Source organism: Salvia hispanica, chromosome 2 (assembly GCF_029641045.1).
Source record: "Salvia hispanica isolate PSC_SH4W2 chromosome 2, Shi_PSC_v1, whole genome shotgun sequence".
Lineage (NCBI taxonomy): Eukaryota > Viridiplantae > Streptophyta > Magnoliopsida > Lamiales > Lamiaceae > Salvia > Salvia hispanica.
Window position 1 is genome coordinate 15373189 of NC_142693.1, and position 22783 is coordinate 15395971.

Sequence of the window (22783 nt, forward strand, 5' to 3'; positions counted from 1 at the left end):
TTTAGCAATTGAGTATTTAAATTGAATAATAGAATGGTGGGGACCCTTGAGCATGCTCTTGCAGAAGAACATGGATGCGGTTGTTGTGCTCTTGCGGAAGATCAAGGAGTAAAAGTGGATCCCACTTTCATGCATGGGTGTGGATGCTCTTAAACACAAGCTATTAATTTTTTAACAATAATGTGATTTTCATACATATGTATTGAAAATGAACAATCAACGCAATTTTTTCCTGCCTTGAATTTAAAGGCAATAATAATTTCATACGGAGCTAGTCATGCCATGAATTCGTTATGTGATTAAAACTTTAACTTTATGACTATTTATCATACTCCTATTTTTTATCTTTCATGCATTCCATTTGTAACACCGCGCGCGCGAGGTATTTTAATTTAAATTTTTATTTCTTATTTAAATTTTTATATAAAGATATAAAATCAACATTTTAAGTAAATATAAATAAAATATTGTAAAAAGACATTTTTAAATAAGAAACAAAAATTTAAGAATAGTTTTTCATAATTTAAACTTTAATATTTTCTTTAGAATAAATAAGATTTTCACACATTTTTTTTAAAATAAAACTTTAGATAAATGCAAAAGCCTTATAGTTACTTTAGGACTTTTATTAAGATAAAATGCTATTTTAAAAACCAAATAAAACTTGTTTTAAAAGCAAATGAGACTTTAAGAAAAATTTTATATTATCTAAAATAAAAATTGTTATTTGATTTTTTAAATTAAATGTATTATGATAATATATTCATAAATTTTGTGAAGACATAAAAAAATTAATTTTTGTTAAAAATCTCATTTTTTTGTAAATAAAAATCTAATTTCATTTGATAAAATTTTAATACTATAAAACTAAAATCATAAATCAAGAAAAAAAAGACATGACAAACACAAAGAAAAAGAATAAAAGATGATTCATTTCAGAAGAGTGGACTTATTGTTTTTTACTATGACCAAATTCATTGAGATCACAAAAAGCTGGTTTCTTTAATCAGAGAGATCGTTATTTCTCGCTTTTGAAGCCGAAAGGATTATCTACAGATCTCTTCTTTTGACTCCATGTAAATCCAATGCCTATTCTTGACTACAAAAGATCCCATTTCGTAAGTTTTATTTAAATATTTAATTTATATAATCAAACATGGATATTAATTTTTGCTAATTTAATCAACTATACGGTGTATTTTATTCATCATCGTGCTGGTGGTTATGTGTGTTATGTTTATTTTATTAAGAATGCACGGTGATCAATGGGTCTTAGTCAACTTATCTGATTAATTAAAGCTTGTATTGCAACTAATAGTAATAACTAATCCATTCATTGTATTTGGGCTTTATTGCCCATTTTCGCATGCGTTGTTATTGATTTTGTTTACCTTTTATGTTTATGGATAGATTTGTTTGTTTAATTAGAATAGTCGTTGACTGTCATCTTATGCCGACGTATATGGATGTAGCCAAATGGAAAAGTGTTGCACTTGCATGCTTGGATTTAATTATGATTATTTTTAGGCAATAGTAAAATATAATTGAGTTGATATTTGTAGTCTGCAATAAAATCTTTCGAATGCTACATTTGACAGCCCATGCCCATTTTGTAAAGTAATAGGAGTAATTTGTTTGTGAAGATGAAATGATGACTCAATTAGTCGGATGATTATTTATATAATAGGTTAGATGATTGAATCAATAAAGAGTATGAGGAATAATTATTGGTTATTTTTTAAAAAAATAATAATATCCACATCACAGGGGACATTTTGTTAATAGTCGACATCTGAAAAAGAGTTCTTAAAAATGCAACTTATTCTCGGAAATAAGGGTTACACATATGGTTGCTCTTCATGTTCCCACTAGAAGTTTATGACATGTGATATGATATTCATTCAAAAAAACAAAAGAAAAAAAATAAAAATTGTGAAATGTACGCGTGCATGAATGTATAGTTATGAAATTATGATTTAATATTGGAACAAAAAAAACAAAAATAAATATGTGAGATATGTTATAAATGGCCTGAGTTGATATTTACCAAACAATATATAACATATAAAAACCAAGACTAACATGATCTTGTTATTAAGTTTTCGGCTATCTTTCTCGCTTATCTTGGGTTTATTTTAACAATGCTACCAAACAAACCACTACTTTTGACATTTTTTTATTGAAAAATTATGATTATTTTCTATTCATTGCAATTATGACTAGCGATAATTAATCACAATAATGCTAACATGTAATTGATGCTTACATCATTAAAAATTTAGCCGTGACGACCAGTTTAATTAGTCTGAGTTTATACCTAACCAATAAGTAGTGGACAAACAGAAAAGAGAGAGGAGAATAATGTATACTACCATTTTATCACATGCCAATAAAATGGTCGACTTCCTAACAACCCACTAAATTTCTTCTCGATTTTGGTCATTAAGCATTTTGCTTGACTGGCGCCATACTATCTAAATTCAACTGACAAAAAGTTGAGACACCAAAAAAAATCCTATAAAAAACTATTATGTCTTCAAAGAATCTGATATACTACCATATATTTTCATTTGACTTTATAATAGTAGTACTAGTTTGATTACTGATCGAGATTATTAATCTCTGTAATGTTATTCAAGTTGATGTCATCAAGTTGTTAAGCGATTAAAAAGTGGCCAAGTTGATTAAATATTTGTCCTTTGGGGATAAATGTTGTACTATGAACAGTTGACCTTTGAACATTCCTTTTATTTTAGAAATTTTTAATCACCAAGTGGATTAAATTCCGTATATTAAGGTCAACACGTCTTCCCCAAATTCTTCAATTAAAACGGCTATATGTCATCACACTTTATATACTCACATTCTATTTTCATTCTATAAATCATAACCATATACTAATTCCCAACACTAGCATAACGTCAAAGCACTTCTAGAATGCTCTACCCATATTTTTTTGTGCTATATTTAACGCATAATTTAACTCTCAACCGTCTCAAAAAATTTACAGAGGCTATATTTGGAAGAATAAATTGATCGTATAAGTATTTATTTGCAAGTAAATATGTAGTACGTTGAAATATCTATGTGAAAGTGACCATATAATGTAAATATGATATTTTCTCCATGCACATAATGCTGAGTCAGCAAAGAGTTGCATGAAACTGGAATCATATAATAATAATAATAATAATAATAATAATAATAATAATAATAATATCACAACCATGGAGTAATTCATATGCATTGGAACCGCATTGGGAGCTCTAAAAAAAAGCACTCCACTTATTTATTTAGCATTTTAGATCATAAATTAAAAGTCGGTATTCGAATTTCACTATCCCAACAGGGTCCATCATCGACGACTTTAGCAATATTAGAAGTTGAACTGAAGAGTAAAGTGCTTGATTGCTTTTGATCTAATATGTTATCCTTGGAGTGATGTGCTGCTCCTATCTTTTAGATTTTTATGTTTATTTAGTTTTTAATTTATGAGCTAGATCTAACTATTTTTTTATTTTACTTTTACTGTTTATATATTGGGCATTTTGTCACGAAGCTGTTACCTTATGACTTTCACTCACTAGTCACCAAGGTGGTGGTTTGCGACATTTTAATTACAGAAAAGATAATGTAAAATTTAAAGTGAGTGTAAACCTAGCTTTTGGGTAAAAGCTCCGACTAAGCACATCTAGAACAACCAAAAATAAGATAGACATTACTTCTGGTTTATAAATTCGAAAATGAAATTAATATAGTATTAATTCACTCATCGTCAACGCTGTGTTTTTCACTCCCATTACTTTTTGCTGCCCAAGAGAAAGTCAGAAATACATTAAATTCTGACTAATTAAATATATGATATATGTATCTCGCAATAATTGCGTATATTCAACCGAAACCTATAGTTGGAGGTATTGGACCTTTCTCCTGTGGTCACCATAAACACTACCATAAATTCCACATTTAATATTTAATTTTTTAAATTCTACAAAATTTTATTTAAGGATGTGAATCTTTCTCCCCACCAATCAATCAGATATAAAGTCTCCATTTTATCTCCTCTGAGTTCACACTCAATTTCCTATATATAAATAGCACACCATTTCATTATTATCTTCATCTCCAACACTCTCAACAGCATACACCAGCAACCAAACAGAGCCTTACACAGAAATGGCTAGAGCCAGTACGTTTTTCGTTGTGCTCCTCCTCCTCTTCTCTCTCTCCTCTGCTGCTCGCCGCACTCCCACCGCTAACGAGAGCGTGGATGCCACAGATAAGGTCTGTCGTTAGCAAAAATTTTCTTCTTCTTCTTTGTTGTATATATTGTTAGAAATTGTTTATTTATTTATTTATTTTGTTGAACAGGTTGTGACAGAGGGAACACAGGTGGAAGATAGCTGCAATGGAATCACTGAAGATGAGTGTTTGATGAGAAGAACCCTCATCGCCCATACTGATTATATCTATACTCAGCAACATAATCCTTAGACAAAATATTTATCACTTTCTTTTATCTTTTTCTTGTCATTTAAATTTAAATTATATATGTAAGCTTGTGATTATATATGTTCAGAACATGATAGAAGCTTCTATTAGACTGTATTTGATGGTTAACCGATGAACTTATATTACCACTCCATGTGTCCATCCTATGTTAGATGATACTTGGGTTTTTTTTAAATTTTATTTACTATTTTATGAAGTAATCCTTATTTATGCTCTTGTTTATTGTATTTATTTTGAGTATATAGCTCGATTTTGACATACAGAAAATAATTTTTTTAATTCTATAAATATATGTAAATTGAATTAGTACCCCAATTCAAAGATAAATACTCAGTCCCTTCTGAGGTAGTTGAGTCATTTTATTTTCTGCAATAGAGATAATGTAGATAACTCTTATTTACTTTATTTTGTCACTTACTTTACTTTATTTTTATTTATTATAATTTTTTTAAAACGATAACATAAAATGAAATGACTTTACTTTAATACTTGACAAAATAGAATACTTAAGTAACGATAATTTTGAGAAATTCAGAACCATACATCGGTAATCAGCTCTTCGAGCCCATCAATATCTCCACCACTTTGCTTTTCTCTTTTCCAAGGCAAATATAGTAGTAGGCGGGGTGAAAAATGAAAATACATTAATACCAACATAACAAAGATAAGAGTAGGATATAAATGCAAAAACTTTTGGGAATGAAGACATATTTATGATTTAAAAGGTATATATAAACAAAATAAGTAATACTAACTTTTAGCATATTCTCATAAATTGAGAAAGAAAATATTTTGTGGTCACCCATAATATTATGTTTCATTAGAGAAATGTATCGCGGCCCCATATTAATTGATTAGGTCTCAAAAATTGCCATGCAACCGCATGAAAAATTAGTATATTAAGATGATTCGTGGGCGACAACAAATTATTATACTTGCGTATGTAAAATTTATATATGTGACGAAATATTAGGTTTATGACGTTAGAAACTTGACCAAGATGGCCCAACACATTCCATTCATATCAAATTATCAATGATTCCCAATCTAATATGCCCTCAATAGCAAGACATGCACAATATATATTAAATAATTTATTTTATTAGTGATAATGTATAACTATGATGTAATGTAGTATAGTAATTAAAAAGTTTCTCCATGGAAAAAGTAGAGTGTGTATTAAATTAGGGCAAAGGAAAACTGTAAAATTAATTACTATGAAAAATAGGAATTGGACTGAGCTTTGAAGAGGGCAGTTGGCAGTTGAGGTTTCATTATTATTTGTTGTTGCGATGAGCATTCAACACCTATCATATTTCTGCATTTTCGGCCACATCCCACATCTAATTACCTCATTTCTTTCTTTGGCATGGCCCAAAGCGTTACACATCTCTAAATACTTCTTTCCATCAATTTTCATTCTTAAATACCTTTAACATTAAATACGGTTTTCCATTCTTGAATGTGTAACGTTTTCACTTTTTGAAATGAATGGGAGATAAAGTAGAAGATTCTCGTTGAATCACTTATTATAATCAAAATGGGACCTATAAATTGGTAACAAGATAATATCTAGGTGAATTTTCTTGGCATAATGTATATCAACATCATCGAAGTAGTTCTCGTAGACCAGCTCACCAAATACCAACAAAGTGTTTGGAAAATGTCACTACCATAAAACTGTACTACGTGAATATGTGGTGAGTGATGATTTTATAATTAAAAGATTGTATGTTGAGAGTAATTTCCAATATATAGAAGTTCTATGGCTCATTAAAAATATAGACTAAACTCCAAAATAGGTACTTTACATCTCCCTAAAAAAATATTACTCCTAAATGTGTTATCTTTTGGTCAAACAATATATTTTGGTTCATATAACAAACAATCTGTCAAAAATTAAGGATCAACTGCGCTTTGACCTAATTAGTTGCTCAAAATACAAGAATATTAACGGTCACAATAACTTTTTGATGGGTATTATGTTGGGGAGTAAAATGTTACCTAGACATTATGCCATTTGTAGTGGCATGGCATAAATAGAATATTCAAGACTGGTTAATGAATGATTATTAAGGATGACAAAGAGTGTGAAAACTGAAAATGCCTCCACCAACTAGATTCTGGTCAATTTGTATATTAAAACTCCATTAGTCTCGTTTACTTAAACAAAATGAATAAGTGTAATACTACGGTGTTGAAACGGGTCAAAATCGTTACATGTTTTTCAAGTGTCTATTTTTATTTGTCGTTTCGTGTGGAAAGATGTAGAAAAATGAATTGTTGCTTCATGTGATCGGTTTGGTAGCTTAAGAATAATTGTCCTTTATAATGTTTTTCCATTAATTTTCTGTTTATATTTTGACTATTAACAGTTAAATTTGGAATGATATAGCAGGGGCATCAATAGCTATAGTGATGTTTGATAATAATAAGATACAACGTACTCGGGTATCCGCGGGTATCCAATTTGACAGGCCTAAATACTCCCTATGTCTCATTTGAAATGCAACGTTTTCCTTTTTGATTTATCCCATTAAAAATAAAATATTTCTAAAAATAGAAACAATACTCTCTCTACTTTTTCTTTTCTCTTACTTTACTCTTTCTTCATTAACTCACAAAACAACACTACATAAAATCTCGTACCGAAAAACAAATATCGCATATTTAATGGGACGGAGGGAGTATATAAGATAAACTAAAATAAATATTATCTAAATTTAAAATAGTCACAAGATCGTGGAGGTGATATGGTTAATCATGAGATGTAATGTAAGTTTGGCATTATTACGTAACGGGCCAAGATTCTTTATCATGGATCGTTTTGAAAAAAAAGACCAAACAAGAGATAAAATTAGACATGATCTTTAGTTACAAGTAAACATGACAGCTGGACCTTCATTTTCAACTTTCAAGTAAATGATAAAATTAGACATGATAAAATCAGGCCTCATTCCATCCATATCTCAAAATTTTAATTTCTTCATTCCTTTCTAATTTTATATATTTAAAATTTAAATATTTGTAAACTCAAAATAAATGACTAAAGTTCTCATAATTAAATTCCCACTCAGGAAATATTCAAATTACATATTTGTAATGGTATGTTACTGAATTAGCACTATATCACATAGTATATGATATATGTGTTTTAAATTGATGATAAAATTAGTGATGTGCTAAATATGTTGTGAAAATGTAAAAATGATAATCTTTCATTCAAATGATTACATACTCACAGAGCCTAAGCCCGTTTAAATAGTGCTGGTTTTATTTGGGCTTTTTTCAGTTTAGAAAGCCCAATAAAAAGCTCGTTCGTGAGATCGTGAAAAACTGAAAATGGGAGAAGAGACGATGAATACGCATTAACACTAGTCACTAGGGTTCAAGCGTTCCTCATAATTGAAACAAAATGTTCAGAAGAAGGTTTCTCTCATTTCCTCTGGTTATTGGTGCTGCCGTGTAAGCTTATTTTTACTTTCTCTTTCCTTTTTATTTTTAATTCTTCTATATTCGTCTTCGCCATTGATTTATTGCTATTCGCCTGTTTCTGTCTGAAGTTGATCGTACTCTGTTTAAATTATCGTAGCATATCCTGCAATGGCGGTAGGATAGATTTTCTATTTTTCTCAATCGTGTCGAATTTCCTCAAGTTTCTGGATATTGACTTTATTGTTTCTATATGTATCACTAATTGATAAGGCAACGGTAAATTGATTGTTGAGATTAATATGAATCAAATTGTTACCTACTGGCTGTTTTGTTATGTTGGTGAGACTAGTCATGAATTCGCTTGAGTTCTTTGTCTTAAGCCCCAATTGTAAGGCGATATCTGTTGATTGATCACACAATAATTCCAAAGAGCTCATCATGTCATGTTTTGCCTAGAAGCTAGATCTTTCACTTATATATGTTGACAAGTTTAATCAATGTACAAAGATATCCATAGTTCACAAACCATGAAAGTTGATTAATGATAATAATGAAGTACTTTGTTCAACTTTCAACTTTCAAATGATCTGCTAGATTTTTTTCCTTCAAATTTTAAGTACTTTTCTATCCAGTGTCTGTTTCGACAGTATTGGATGCATATGGTAGTTCATAGTTGTGACTTGTGAGCGAGCATTGTAGTATAACTAAAGGGCATTAGTTTAGGGGTGGTAGCTTACGGGTGTCGTTCGGTTGCTACTTGCTTTAACTCATTATCATATGATTATCCAACTAGGATTAAGTTGTGAGATTATTTTAGTTGGAGGGTGTGACTATGACTCGTTATCATATGATTATCTATCTAGGATTAAGTTGTGAGATTCAATCTAATGAACCAAACACAATATATATTCAATTATGAGATATAATCTTGCAAACCAAACAACCCTATGTAGATAAACATAAAATTGGTTAATCCACTATATACTTCGATGGATTCAATTACCTTGTACTTGTTTGATTATGGAATCCTGATTGTTAAAAATATAATTATAAACCGATGTGGACACCTTGCGTGGTGGACAACGTGCTGCATATTCTTTCAACGCACATGCTATTGTCTGAATCGAATTTAAAAAGAAAGCATACAAAGGATACTGATGCAGCAATATTTGATGGTTATGTGTCTTAAAGATCTAATCTTTTAGAAAAATGTGATTATGTAATATATGTGATGCAGCAATATTTGATGGAGAGATGATTGTGAATAACTTCATTTCTAGTTGTGGAAGTATGATGCAATTTTACTGTGTTGTGTATGAAGCATGACTAGCACATCCTAAGGTATGCATTGGCATTATCTGATGAGATGATTTATCAAGATTACCTTTTGTTAAATGTTTTCCCTTGCAATTTACAGGATTGGAGTTGTGTCTGGGAAAGCCATATTTGGGCCACCTCTTGAAGAGTACTGGAAAAAGAAACTGGAGGAAGAAGCAGCAGCAAAAGAGAAAGAAGCCAACTCTGGTTAAATGTTTTAAGAAGCTAGGAAGAGTCATTTAATACCGGCCTCGATTCACCAAGTAAGGAATGCCTGCCCATTTTAAGGTGGCGAACGTGCTCTATCAAACAGAGCAACCACTGCTTGTTTTTGTAACTGCACGCAATCAATTGTTCACTAAAGGGAACACGATACAGTATTTTTGTTAACTGCATAAAATTATATTCATTTGTTCAATGTTATTTGGAACCATCCAAATTACATCTCTGCTGTATGCAAATAAAAGTTGGCCAATTTGATATGCTCCCTTTTTACTTCATATGATTGTTGTTGTTATCTGTGATTAATTTGTCCAGGAATTGTAGAATGAAGTCATTCCCCCTTTTTCCCAGTATAAATGGAAAACTTCAGACAGAGATAGGTGAAAAAATGAATCACATTCCTAATCAATTAAAACATTATATAGGGATGGATTCTTACAATAAATATGAAGCTACAGAACAAATTTTGGCAAATATTAATCATGTATAAGGCGTCAAAATCCAAGGGCTGTTCACAATGTTGAAGCACAAGGTAAGACACAGAGCAGTCATTGCAGAAGATCTCCCACTCGCATACCGGATCGCTTCCACTCCCTTCTCCACCACCTCCTGCTGAACAACGTCCACGCTCGTCTTCACACCCTCCGCCACCTTCTCCAACACGACCTCTACAAACGACCTCACCCCCTCAAATGTTGCCACCCCCGTTACATCCAGAACAAGTCTCCTATTGCCAGGCACGCGCATTGCCCTCATCCATCCACTCTCCCTATTCCTCTCCGCAGCTCTCCTCACCTGCTTCGCTCTCAATCCACCCTTCTCGTCTCCACCAAAACCATCGAAATGCACCTTGGAAGCAGCACTAGAGTTCGCTCTCCAAACGTGGTAAGATGTCCGGATGCAGGTATCTACCGCATTACTACAAAGGTACCCTATCATCTCTTTCACCCTGGCTTCGTGCTTAGGGTTAGTCAAGCCCGTGAAGAACTCCTCGTACGCGTTGACATCCATCGTCTTCTCCAGGTAAACGGTCAAGCCTGTGCTCACAAACTGCTGGATCATGTCACCGACTAGCGCCCTGCATTTCTCCTCGCATACTAGCTCGATCCACCACGGAACAGAGGAGGCATCTCCATCACATCCTCCTCCTCGTTGCCATTCCGAATATAGTGTCATCACCGTGTTCCTAGCGAAGCTTCCAGCCACTGCAGACGCGAAACCGGCCCCTGCATCGGAGAATAACTTGTCCATGACCCTGTCTATGAAACCATGATCATCGCTGCCGCCTTTAGCCGTCAACTGGTGGCTATAGGCACTCAAGATTCCGACAGCCGTGGCCCTTGTCATCCTAGTTACTGTGTCGGAGACTTCATTAGAATTTGCTATTTTTGAGAGCTGCTTCAGACTCTGAGGGATTTGATCGGAATCCGAGGCGAGAAACTGCTTGAGATCTTTGGACAGAATCCCAATTGCGTCGGCGGAATCAGAGACCATTTCAGCTACGGAAAGGAATGCTGCCAAGAATTTGGACAGACTTTGCCTTCTCTTGTAGAGGTTGTAGGCGCCGTAGCACGTGAGTCCGGTAAGAAATACCCATTTTCTCCTCTTCTTTGCGTACTCTATTATGCCTTTCTGTAACAGCTCTAAATCCATCAGTCAGCTCTAAAAGAGTAGAGATTCAAGTACAATCAAATTGTGTAGAGATTGATTGAAATCAGGATTGGCAAGCGATGGAGATTCAACGGTGGAGTAGGGATGAATGAAGAGAGGGTGAAAATGGATATGGATGATTGGAAATTAAGAGTGATTATTCAGTTATCGGGTAGTTGGGATAGGAAAGGAGGAGATATGGATGAAGAAGGTCTCTGCATTAGCATGGCGGCGGGCCCATTACTCTCTAGTTCCAAACTTCTTGAATTGTCAAGCTCATTGCTTTAACTTACTCTTTTTTTTCTTTTTTCTTTTTTTTTTTTTACTGTAAATACTTATATCATACACTCATCCGTCCAGTCATTAATTATCACACTTTAGCTCAACACGAATTTAAGAAATATAATAAAAAGTGGATTAAAAAATTATTGGAATATATCACATTCCGCCGGTAACTGTCAACACAAATTTTAAGAATTAATAAAAAGTGAATTTGAAAAATTGGTGGAATATGAATCTTATTTTTATATACTTTAGCTTTATAAATAAATTTTGAGGAGAATGAATTAATGTAGTGTGAGGCTCTATCAAAAGTAGTAAAAGAAAGTGTGACAAATATTAACAGTTGGACATAAAGGGAAATTAGTTACAAGTTACGGTGGACTGATTCACCGAGAGTAGTTTACGCTCCAATTCATAACATTTGACTTAAAATTTCAATATATTCTGTGCTCCCTCGTTCTCATTAAAGATGACTCACTTTCTTTTTTGGTTTGTCTCAATCAAGATGACTTATTATTAAAAGTTGAAACACTTTTCTCTCTATTTTATTCCATTTTTCTTACTTTATTCTCTTTATTATACATACAAAATAAAATTGCATAAATCCTTGTAATCCCTAGAAAAAGGGTTTTTTTTTGGAAGAGAGGAGTAATATTTCTTTCGAGACTATAAAATGTAAACTGATAAAATTTGATCCAGGCCAATTTTGATGCATGTAAAAAAGAATCTTTCTATATATTTTTAACTATAGAGTATGGATCATGGCGATCAAATCCGTAGATAATTTTTCATTGAAACGGTGAAAATCCTAAATTCAATTCTCAATGCGCTCATTTCCCAAATCAATAAATCCAAAGAGCCACGTGTCATGGTTAGAGTACAATTCCACGAGCAAGATGACTGGATGCAAATTACGTTCCACGTCAGTGAATAAGTAAAAATCGCATGCAATATACTACAAGAGTTATGATAACCATGGACGGATCCAGAAATTCTCTATAGGTGAGGCAAAATTCTATACAAAGAAATTTTAAAGTTTTGAGAAGGGGTATTTATAAAGGTATTTCAAAAAAAATTAAAAATAGTGATTTAAATAGCACAAATAAATTTTTTTGAGGTGGGGCATTTGCCCCTTGTTGAGAGCATATAGATCCGTCCCTGAATTCATAACTATATCCAAAAAATAAAACTGTGTGGCGAATAATATCACTCTAACGTAGAGTGAGTGTGGCTCAGGGTTTGGTTAGTTGCTTTACTCATTCTCAGGTGTTTAGAGTGTGACTAAGCTCTGATTTGGATTAGGACTGTGTGGCTCAGGGTTTGGTTAGTTGCTTTACTCATTCTCAGGTGTTTAGAGTGTGACCGTGTGAGATCGATCGAGACATGTGATAGTCTATGCATGGTCTTGATTTGAGGGGAGGTTTGCTATATCAGGAGATGTGTAATAATTACAAGCAATATATAAGATTTTTTACATTAGAAAATAAGTAAAATTGCAAGTACTGTAAAGATTACTCCAACTCCATTAATACCTGGTGTTTTGGGAAGTATCTATAAAACAAAACCGCAAGTAATATATAAGGAGACAATATCATTTGGGGTCTTTTGGGAAGTGTCTCTAAAACAAAATTGTTGGCATTTCCTCAAAGCAGACAATATCATACTACATTCGTTGCCTCATAGTTGAGTTATTTTTTCATTTCGAAAAGTTTCCTCACAGTTGAGTCATTTTCACTTTAATCACTTTTTACTTTATTCTTTTTACCTTTTTCGCTTTCTTAATTTATTTATTTATTTATTTAACACACTCAACATTCATTTCTTAAACTTTGTGCTGAAAAATTTCGCTTCAACTATTAGGGAACAAATGGAGTACTAATGTGGAGTTTAGGCGCAATCGATTTGTTTCTCTTTCTTTTCCTAGTTTATGTGTTTTAGTAATATGTATGATTTGATGTGATCACCACATTTTATTTATTTATAGGCAGAGAGAGGACAAACTCTAATAACCCCCCCCCCCCGGTCCCACTTTAGGAGTCCCGGTTGAAATATTCCATAAATGGTATTAGGCCCCACATTCCACTAACATTTTTTCACTCACATTTTATTATAAAACTAATATAAAAAAGTAGGACCCACATTCTAATATCTTTTTTCACCAACTTTCCTTTACATTTATAAATACCCATGCCGAACTCAACCAGGACTTCTAAAGTGGGACAGAGGGAGTAATAAACAATTAATATTCTTCCATCAAAGTGACTATTTATATAGGATGTTTCCCTTTTACCAAGTAATGCCAAAAACAAATTAAATAATAGATCAAAATAATTTGATTTGATTTTGTTAGTCACGTAAGTAATTAGGCCTGCTTATTCGGCCAGTTCCGGTTCTACCTGGTCCAGTTGACCGGGTACCCGGTTGCTAATTTTCATGAATCTTGGAACCGGAATTGAAACCGGCCGGGTAAGCACCGGTCGATTCCGGTTCCGAACCGAAACCAATTTATAGTTTTAATTTTAATTTACGTATAATAATTAACTATAAGTTATTTATTATTTACCCTAATTTTAATCTTAACACCACCATATTTAGCTCAGATTCAACAAAAACCATACCATCTCCACTAAGTAATAGTAGCAGTATAAAGAAATTAGATCCTCCCGTTAGCTCACGAGTTGCCTGTGATGTCAAACCAGAGATATGGTATTTCCTTCGCATGTTTCCTCGATGAGTATAATGGTAAATAATAGAAGCCATAAATGAAGTATAATATCCAAACACATAAATTGAAAAATTATATGGTCAACCCAAGCTAGCATTTATTTTAAGCAATATCCAAATAGCAAAAGAATACATTCAGTAAAACTAAATAATTAAAACCAACCTTGAAAAATATTAATAAATAATTTACCGTTAATTAATATACATAAATTTCAATAAAAAAAAATCAATTTTATAAAATCTAAAATTGATATATTATTCAGCTCCGGGTAAGAACCGGTCGGTTCCGGGTAGAATCGGAACCGAAATTTTTAAATACATTAGAACCAGTACTAGAACCGGAACCGGCTCTCGGATGTCCGAATAATACCCCTTAATATCCTATTATGAAATTGTGTATTTGTGTTTATAGTTACAAATATTTTTTCTAGGATAATTTTATTTAATCACTCTTAATTTTAACAATGTTTTCGGGTCGTACTCTTTCAACTCTAAGTTTCGTTCGCACGGCCCGATTCGCCTTCTTTACATCCCAAAAGTTGTCTTTATTTTCTTTATTTGAAACAAAGTAGTGTTTAAATTTTATTTATATGTATATAGTAATATAGATATATATGTACAGTTGTAAAATCATAATAATGAGAAAACTAAATCATTAAAATTGAAGTTGGAACTTCGAACAATAATTGATAATTAAGTATTAGTATATGTTAGTCTTAATAATTATCATATCCTCTTCACAATATAATTTATATAAATAGGATTTGTTTCATAATTTGGTATGCCGATTAGTCGATTATTATTGATTAGGTTATCTGAATCACATATGAGTCCGGTATGAATATATATTTTTAGAGATTTTGGGATCGGATACTCAATTTTAGAAACGTATACTGGAATTCGCAGGCTTAATCTGTATACATACTTTGGTTATAAGATCTAGTAAAAGATGGCACCGCATGAGGCGTCAAACAAAAGCAAATACACGAAAATGTTCTCAAACAAACATAATTAAATCCAGAGATTAACCCAAGCCAATGGATAAGTTTTTTAATACCAAGAAATTAGCATCACCCATTTCTTTATTATTATCCATGTGGATTGACGTGGATCCGTTACATTATATTTGTCCCTCTATAATATTTATATTTGATGGGTACATACACATTTGTCTATTATCGTCGTTGTCTTCAACAATCATCTGCTTTACTATCAATTCATAGAACCTCCATACAAAATTATTGAAAAATTATTCAATCAAGGAGCCATAACAGAAGAATCTCAAAGGAAAAGAATTAACAATAGACTTTTTCTTTGTTGAATAATAACAATATATAGACTTATTTTAGTAATTAATTATTTCCTCAACATATTTTCTTCAATTACAGTTGCTAATCAACCTTTTTGATAGAGTTAGAAATTAATTAACCGCGCGTGACACGTGAATTTTGTGATGAAGGTGACGTCAATCTACTAGAGCGTTCTAGAATTGGACAATTTTAGGCTTGCAACCCAAATTTAGAGATGACTACGACGTTCGAGGCGCCGCTTTTGTGGTGGGCAGATCCACGCGCCACGTCATCCACCGCTTCTACGTGGCGCGTTCCAGCTCTGATTCCTGTGTACCCATCTCCACCTTCGTTGACTCTACTAAATTTAACACATCATCTCTTCTACCCTATTTCTCCCTCTCCTAATTTCAAATCACATCTCTCTCTCTCTTCTCACAAACACACACAAATTAAATTGCTCCGAAAACCCTTATAGTTTGCACAGTTTTCACGCCGACGGCCGGCTTGTGAGTCAATTTGTGGTTCATTATTCTTGTTGAGTGAATCACTTCCCTTCCTTTATTTGGATATTAATTATTTCTCATGCATTTATGATACGGAATCTTGGTGTCTAGATTTCAACAATGTATATCTCATTCGTCAGATTTATCCTTTTTTTTCCTTTTCGATAGATTTGCAATGTGACTCACTTTGTTTATTTTGTTGCAAGAATGCCAAGAATTCAGTGCATCCCAAATTTGGTGATCCGGACTTTCGAATCCTAGTCAAATTCGAATAAAATTTCAAGTTGGTAATTTTCCTTATTTTTCAAGAAACCTAATATTTTCCATGATAGTTTAACGTGTATATGTTGCTTTCTTGTAGTATATAAGACTTGATTAACAAGGAGCACACCGTATCTCCTCTATCTTCACCCACCCACCCACAAGCATATGTATATAACGTTCTTGACATTAAAAGTTGGTGGCTTTGAGAGTTAGTAATTGTGAATTGGAATTAATTGGTGCAGTTTCATCGAATGATGGATATCACATACACGCCCTACATTGATCCAGACTTTGAATTTCTTTTAGAAAGAATCCATCCTCCAAGGTTTGTTACATAATTAATTTTTTTTAATATGCTTCATTAGTTTGCTTTACATAATAACTTCATGTGATTATGTGTTGGGGTTTTCAGGGTTTCTGTTGACAATGACATCTATCCAGATTGCAGCCTCATCATGGTTAGTATATGTAGTTTCAGAATAGACCTCAACTTCATTACTACTAGTACTTATTTGACAAATACTATTACCACTTAATTTCCATCTATTAGTTGTATTCTTCTTCACCAATTGTGCTCTGGAAAGATGAAATCAAAGAATTGTGTAGATATTAACATTCCTAATTTGCTGCATATTTTTCAGAACTTGATCCTTTTGAATTCTTATGCAATTTATGGAACTTAATATTCTTTCATCTAATCTAGATGAGGTTATGGAGATGTGTTTGCATTTTGTTTCATTCTAGTATACTATCTTTGAGTGCCTTGAGCCATATAGTAATGATCCAGTACTACTAAGCAACAAAGTTTGTAGCTTCAATTTCTATGTTATTTTATTCTGTGGTAATGATATTTATTCGAAGCAAGAATATTACTCCTCATTCATTGTGTTTTTTTTTATGTTAATTAATGATGGAAATATTTTTTGGTGAGTGCAGGTTGATAGTGCTAATAAGCATGGGGTGCTGCTGGAGATGGTCCAAGTTCTTACAGATCTTGACCTCCTCATTTCCAAATCTTACATCTCCTCCGATGGTGGTTGGTTGATGGATGGTGAGCCCAATATTAACATATTCATTTTCTTATATTTTAGTACTATATCATACAATTCACCAACCCAAATTTGGTGTTTTTCATATTCATTCTAAGCTGTTTTCATTGCATGGATTCCAGTCTTCCACGTCACAGATCAACAAGGCTACAAACTCACTGATCAAAACCTTATCCATCAAATCCAAGAGGTTCCTTGTTTTTTACTTCTTCCATTCACTATTGTTACATAGAGTCATAAGCTAAAGGTTATTTAATTTTATAGGCCATTTGCAAAAGTAGGCTGCCAAACAAGGAGGCCAGGCCTCGAGGCGTGTCGGCAGACCACGTGGCATTCGAGATGACAGGGCTGGACAGGCCGGGCCTGATGTCAGAGATGTCGGCCGTCCTCGCTGAGATGGACTGCCACATCTCTGCCGCTGTGGCATGGACTCACAAGGGCCGGGCGGCATGCATCATCTATGTCGAGGACACCTCTGGTGGCAAAGCCGGCCGGATGACCGACCCTGCCCGGGCAGCCCAAGTGCGGTCCCACCTTGAGAATGTGGTGGAGGCACACCACCACGAGGACGAGAGGCATAGTGTGACTCTGGCTTCCCCTTGCCCCCACACGGAGAGGCGCCTCCACCAGCTGATGGCCGCGGACAGAGACTACGACCAATGCTGCTTGTGCTGCAACGGAAACAGCGAATGGGACGGCATCAATGTGTATGGTGGTTGCCGGAAAGAGCAGAGGAAGGGGCAGATTGGGACACATGTGAAGATACAGAGGTGTAAAGAGACCGGCTACTCGATTGTTACCGTGAGGAGCAGAGACCGGCCTAAGCTGCTGTTCGACACGGTCTGTGCTCTCACCGACTTGAACTATGTGGTTCACCATGCTGCCATTGGCTCTCAAGGCTCTACTGCATTTCAGGTATATACTCATCTCAATGAATCTAATTTTTTATTCAGGTATCCAATCCTCTTATAAAGCCTTTACCGAAAAATTATCGTAGGAATATTACGTAACGGACAAGAACGGGACGTTAGAGACCGATAGCGAGAAGCACCGGGTTACCAAATGTTTGGTTGCTGCCACAGAAAGGAGAGTTTCCCATGTATGTTTTTGTAAATTTCATCAATGTTTCATGTTAATTAGTTTGATTGATTAAACAATTTTGAACTCTGTATTAATTAGTACAATCAGTTACCTAATGTCTACTTGAATGATATATGCAGGGATTGAGACTAAAAATTTGCACTAAGAACAGGACGGGACTGCTATCGGACGTTACACGTGTTCTCCGGGAGAACGGGCTATCAATAACCGGGGCGGAGATTGGGACTCGTGGCGAAAACGCAGTGGGGACGTTCTACCTGAAAGACGCAACAGGGGAAGATGTGAGTCCGGAAACGGTGGAGGTAGTGAGACGAGAACTAGGAGGACGGACAGTTTTTGAAAACGTATCCCCGGGGACATCTCCGGAGGCTACGCCCTCTAGAACAAGCAGCGGGGAGGAAGAGAGAACGAGCTTCTCGCTGCGAGGCTTGATCTGGTCGCAGCTGGAGTGGCTCTCCGGCAACTTCAAACCTACCTAATCTTGATTATATTTGCAACATATGTAAAGGTTAACAATTTCTTTTATCCAATGTAAATGAATATCATATGTCAATAGATGCAAATAATCTCTCTCTCTTTCATCACTTCTTTTGTTGGTTATTGGTTATTGGTTATTGGTTATTGGTTATATTCTGTTGCAGACTCAATTTCTCACATCAGTTGTGAGATCATTTAGATTTACTATATAAAATGTTGGTTCAAGATACATGACCATGTGCAGTGGTACAATCATACAAATATAAGACCATTTAATTACAATTGCAAATACTACAAGTTACATAACATTATATCGATGTGGACATAACTCTAATAAAAATTGGAATCATATCCTCACCCAATCATCCAACCAATGATCGATGATAATTCAACACAACGGGAAGAGCTGAGGGCGGAGCAGCGGCAGAGTCCGGCAATACGCCTCGAGAAGCCGCCCGTTCGCCGCTAGCTCCGCCACCAATTTTTTTAACAAGCGGAAGGGCCGCACAATCACCGCCCATTGCACCACCGGCCGGACGGCGAGGAGGAACCCTCTCCGCCTGTTTCCCAACCGTACCGAGCCGCCCTTCCACCTCCGCCGTCGCCTCCGCAACCAGGGTGGTGCGGTGGTGGTGAGGCCTCTTCTTAGCATAGTATAGTTGCACAAATATTATTCTTATATTGAAACTTAGCATAATGTGTGGTTTATATAGAGATAGTTTGAGTTTAAAGTTGGGTTAAATTATTTTTTGTACTTGATTAGATTCTATAAAGGTTTATTTAATAGCAATTCTCACCGTTTATAGTTTATAGTTTATAGTTTATAGTTTATAGTGTGAGATCAATAGTGCAGTGTGGTAATCATGAAGGTCATTATGGTGATAACATTTTTTATTGTTGTGTTTATTTTATTAATACTTAAGCTAAATAAAGTACTCATGACAAGAAAAAAAGTAAAGGGTATAACATATTTTCATAATCTTTAAAAGTCCATAGTGTCATGATTACGTGATATGGGCTTCTCATAAAAAAGAATTATGAGTTTAATTTTCAATTTTAATAATCAAGTTGGTGGGTACAGTATGAATAGTTAAATTTAAATACTTGATTCGAGATTAAAATGTAGGTCAAAGCCTATAAGAGTACATCTTAGACAATTTTTCTTCATTTACCAATTTGGATTTTATTGGAAGAAGAATATTTAAGTTATCTTCAAATTTTGGACTATTTTGGAAAGAGATAAAATAGAGTTATTCTTATCACCTCTTCTTGAAATAAAGCTCAAAGGTTTTAACACCAATAAACATTCCCTCACACACGGGTCCTATTCTAATGCTTTTAGCACCCTAATCCAAAATCAAGACTAAATCTCCATCCTTAGATTTTAAAATGAGTGGATGAGATTAAAGCTCACAAAATCTCAATAAATAGTAGACAAAATATCAACAAAAGGGTAATACCGTCATTATGTTATCATATGATAATTTTCGTGAGTGTTTTTTTATATCAACATTGTGTATTACAAATATCAACAATATGACATTGGAATATCAACACATTTTTATTGAGATTGGACATGCATAATATTGAGATTTTGCCTACAATATATTGAGATTTTTTGTTGCATTTGTTGAAAATAGCTGCTTATCAACATGTACGAAAATTGAAATATAATTTATCAAATTTCATCACCCGAACATCGTCGGAACATATGCAATTGAGATCTCGTTGGAATCCTTATTAAATTATCTTTAATTTGATATATTTTTTGCGAAAAAATAATTTAAATTGAGAGAGTTACGTAAATTTAAAGATTTGAGATGATTTTGAGGAGAGAGAAAGTAGTTAGTTATAATTACTACATATAGATTTGACATTAATACCCTTTTAATTTAATTAATAATTATTTAAATTTAAAATATATTACACTTGGCATCATATTAACCACAAGATCTTCTAATCTAATGGTTGAAAATTAATCTCAATTTGGGATTGGTAATTAGTTAGCAATTGATTACATCCCCCTCACACGCTACCATAAACTAACAAAAAGAAGAAAAAAAAATCTCCTTAAAAATACCGGAGTTCTTTTTGTCAAATCTTAATCAGATCAAGTCTAAAACCCTAGCTACATTGGTGTCGCTTCTTAATCAACTTCTACTAAAATCTTCGATCAACTTAAAACACTCTTAAAAGTTAAAACTTAAAAGTCATAATATTTTACTGTTCAACCTCGTGTATCTTTGATTATCTTGTATTCATTCACATTCTCAAATATGAGCAGACTAAATTTTCTCCATATATAGTTAAAAGCGTATTTATTGGATATGGTATAAATAAAAAAGATATTGGTTCTATGATCGTATATGTCTGCACATTAACTGTGACTTTCTACAAACTCCAAACTTACGGAGTATTAGATTGGTTACCAATGTCCAATTCAGATTCAGAAGAGGACCAACAAAAGTTAATTTGTGCAGACTGATTTAGAATAAATAAAATAAATAGACATAGAAATTCAATTATACTGTACGTACATGCAATTTTCCTAAGAGGAACGGTCATTCAACCCTATTACTGATATTTTTATAATGACGGAAAAAAATCGCAATCATTATGCATTGGGTAAATTTTGCTTATGATGAGATAGTACATATTACTGCATAGAAATGAAGAAAGAATAAAATATACTAGTCTCCACCCAAATTGGTCGAGTTCAAATTTACAGAAACTTAATCGACAAATAAGAAGATTAATCACGGAACACACCCTAGGTAGAAAAAGTATACACTATTTTTCTTAAATGATAAGTTACATTAGTTATTGCGAGTAGGGGGTTAGGCTCCATCTTTAATTAGAATCACAGCGTACATCCAATCTCGTGCTGACACATGGTACGAAACATGCAATATTATAAACACAAAAATTTAATATACATTTGTGAAGCTGTAGATGGATTTATGCAAATTGCATTCTAGTTATAGGCAAATTACATTTTATATTGTTAAGTTTTGTATTTTAACATAAATTATCTACAATACAAAATAAACTATTTATAAATGCAATCCATCTATATAAAAAATGTAAATTAAACGGTCTATATCTAGCATGCAAAACTCAACAATAAAAAATACAATCTGTCTATAACTAAAATGCTATCTGCCGAAATCTATTTATAACTTTTATTCAATTTAGTGTTTACATGTCACGTGCCAGAAGTAGTTGTAACTTTAAAATTAGTTAGCATATTAGGACATCCCCATCGTCCGCGCCCGATGAACGTTGGATATCCCATCGTCCGTCGCATCGTCCGCCACTGTGGACGACGCGGACGATGCGACGCGTTTCCGTTTTTTTTTTATTCAATTTTCAAAACCTATATATACCTCTCATTTTCACTTCATATTTCACTCTCTTCACTCTCAAATTCACACTACATTTTTACATTTCAAGCAAAATGGATTCCTTCCGGAGATTACCCAAATCCGAATAGTCCGATGTTCGGTGGTGCACGATGGCCGGGGTAGTTGCCTTCAACGGAGGTGTGTGAAGAGTTCACCCCGGGAAGGACGAACTACTCTGACCCCGAATCCATCGTCTTGACGAGATGTTGGATTGATGTTTCGGAGGATCCGGTGTTCGCCAACAACTAGAAGGTGACTGTGTATTGGGAGCGCATCGCCGAGAAATACAACGCGGCCAAGCCGGCGTACGCCTACAAGCGCCACTGGGATCAAATAAAGAAGCAGGTAAATTTATTTGCGGGGGAGTACGAGAAGTGCAAGAGGGAGCAGGGCAGTGGCGAGAGTCTCGCGGATATGCGGGACAAAGCGATGCAGCCGTACATGTCATTGTAAGGCGATTTCAAGCACTACCAGTCCTGGGCGCTCTTGAGGGACAGGCAGAAGTTCGTTGGTGGTGTGATTCCCCCATTAACGACGGCGAGGAAGAGGGC

The 22783-nt window shown here is 34.1% G+C and overlaps 2 protein-coding genes, 1 long non-coding RNA gene and 1 pseudogene across 8 annotated transcripts; 3 read left to right on the forward strand and 1 right to left on the reverse strand.

Moving 5' to 3' along the window:
* Positions 1-4050: 4050 nt before the first annotated feature.
* Positions 4051-4708, forward strand: PSK4 (phytosulfokine 4 precursor). The gene is made up of 2 exons (XM_048116350.2): positions 4051-4284; positions 4372-4708. Exons 1-2 carry the CDS (start codon positions 4177-4179, stop codon positions 4492-4494), a joined length of 231 nt encoding a protein of 76 aa, XP_047972307.1. The 5' UTR covers positions 4051-4176; the 3' UTR covers positions 4495-4708.
* A 3117-nt stretch (positions 4709-7825) lies between these two features.
* On the forward strand, positions 7826-9764 carry LOC125202474 (uncharacterized). The gene is made up of 2 exons (XR_007173103.2): positions 7826-7977; positions 9365-9764. It is a non-coding gene; the product is annotated as an uncharacterized LOC125202474 (long non-coding RNA).
* A 202-nt stretch (positions 9765-9966) lies between these two features.
* On the reverse strand, positions 9967-11139 carry LOC125187559 (protein PHLOEM PROTEIN 2-LIKE A10 pseudogene; annotated as a pseudogene).
* Positions 11140-15830: 4691 nt separating this feature from the next.
* On the forward strand, positions 15831-18935 carry ACR1 (ACT domain repeat 1). 6 transcript variants are annotated; one of them, XM_048102255.2, is made up of 9 exons: positions 15831-15940; positions 16144-16224; positions 16444-16526; positions 16614-16659; positions 17138-17252; positions 17373-17440; positions 17515-18165; positions 18248-18349; positions 18471-18935. In XM_048102255.2, the coding sequence occupies exons 3-9, from the start codon at positions 16453-16455 to the stop codon at positions 18828-18830; spliced, it is 1416 nt and encodes a 471-aa protein (XP_047958212.2). In that variant the 5' UTR covers positions 15831-15940; positions 16144-16224; positions 16444-16452; the 3' UTR covers positions 18831-18935. The 6 variants fall into 6 exon arrangements, with proteins under 6 accessions (XP_047958212.2, XP_047958236.2, XP_047958220.2 ...); XM_048102279.2 differs by having other exon boundaries at positions 16144-16220; XM_048102263.2 differs by having other exon boundaries at positions 15838-15968.
* Positions 18936-22783: the final 3848 nt, after the last annotated feature.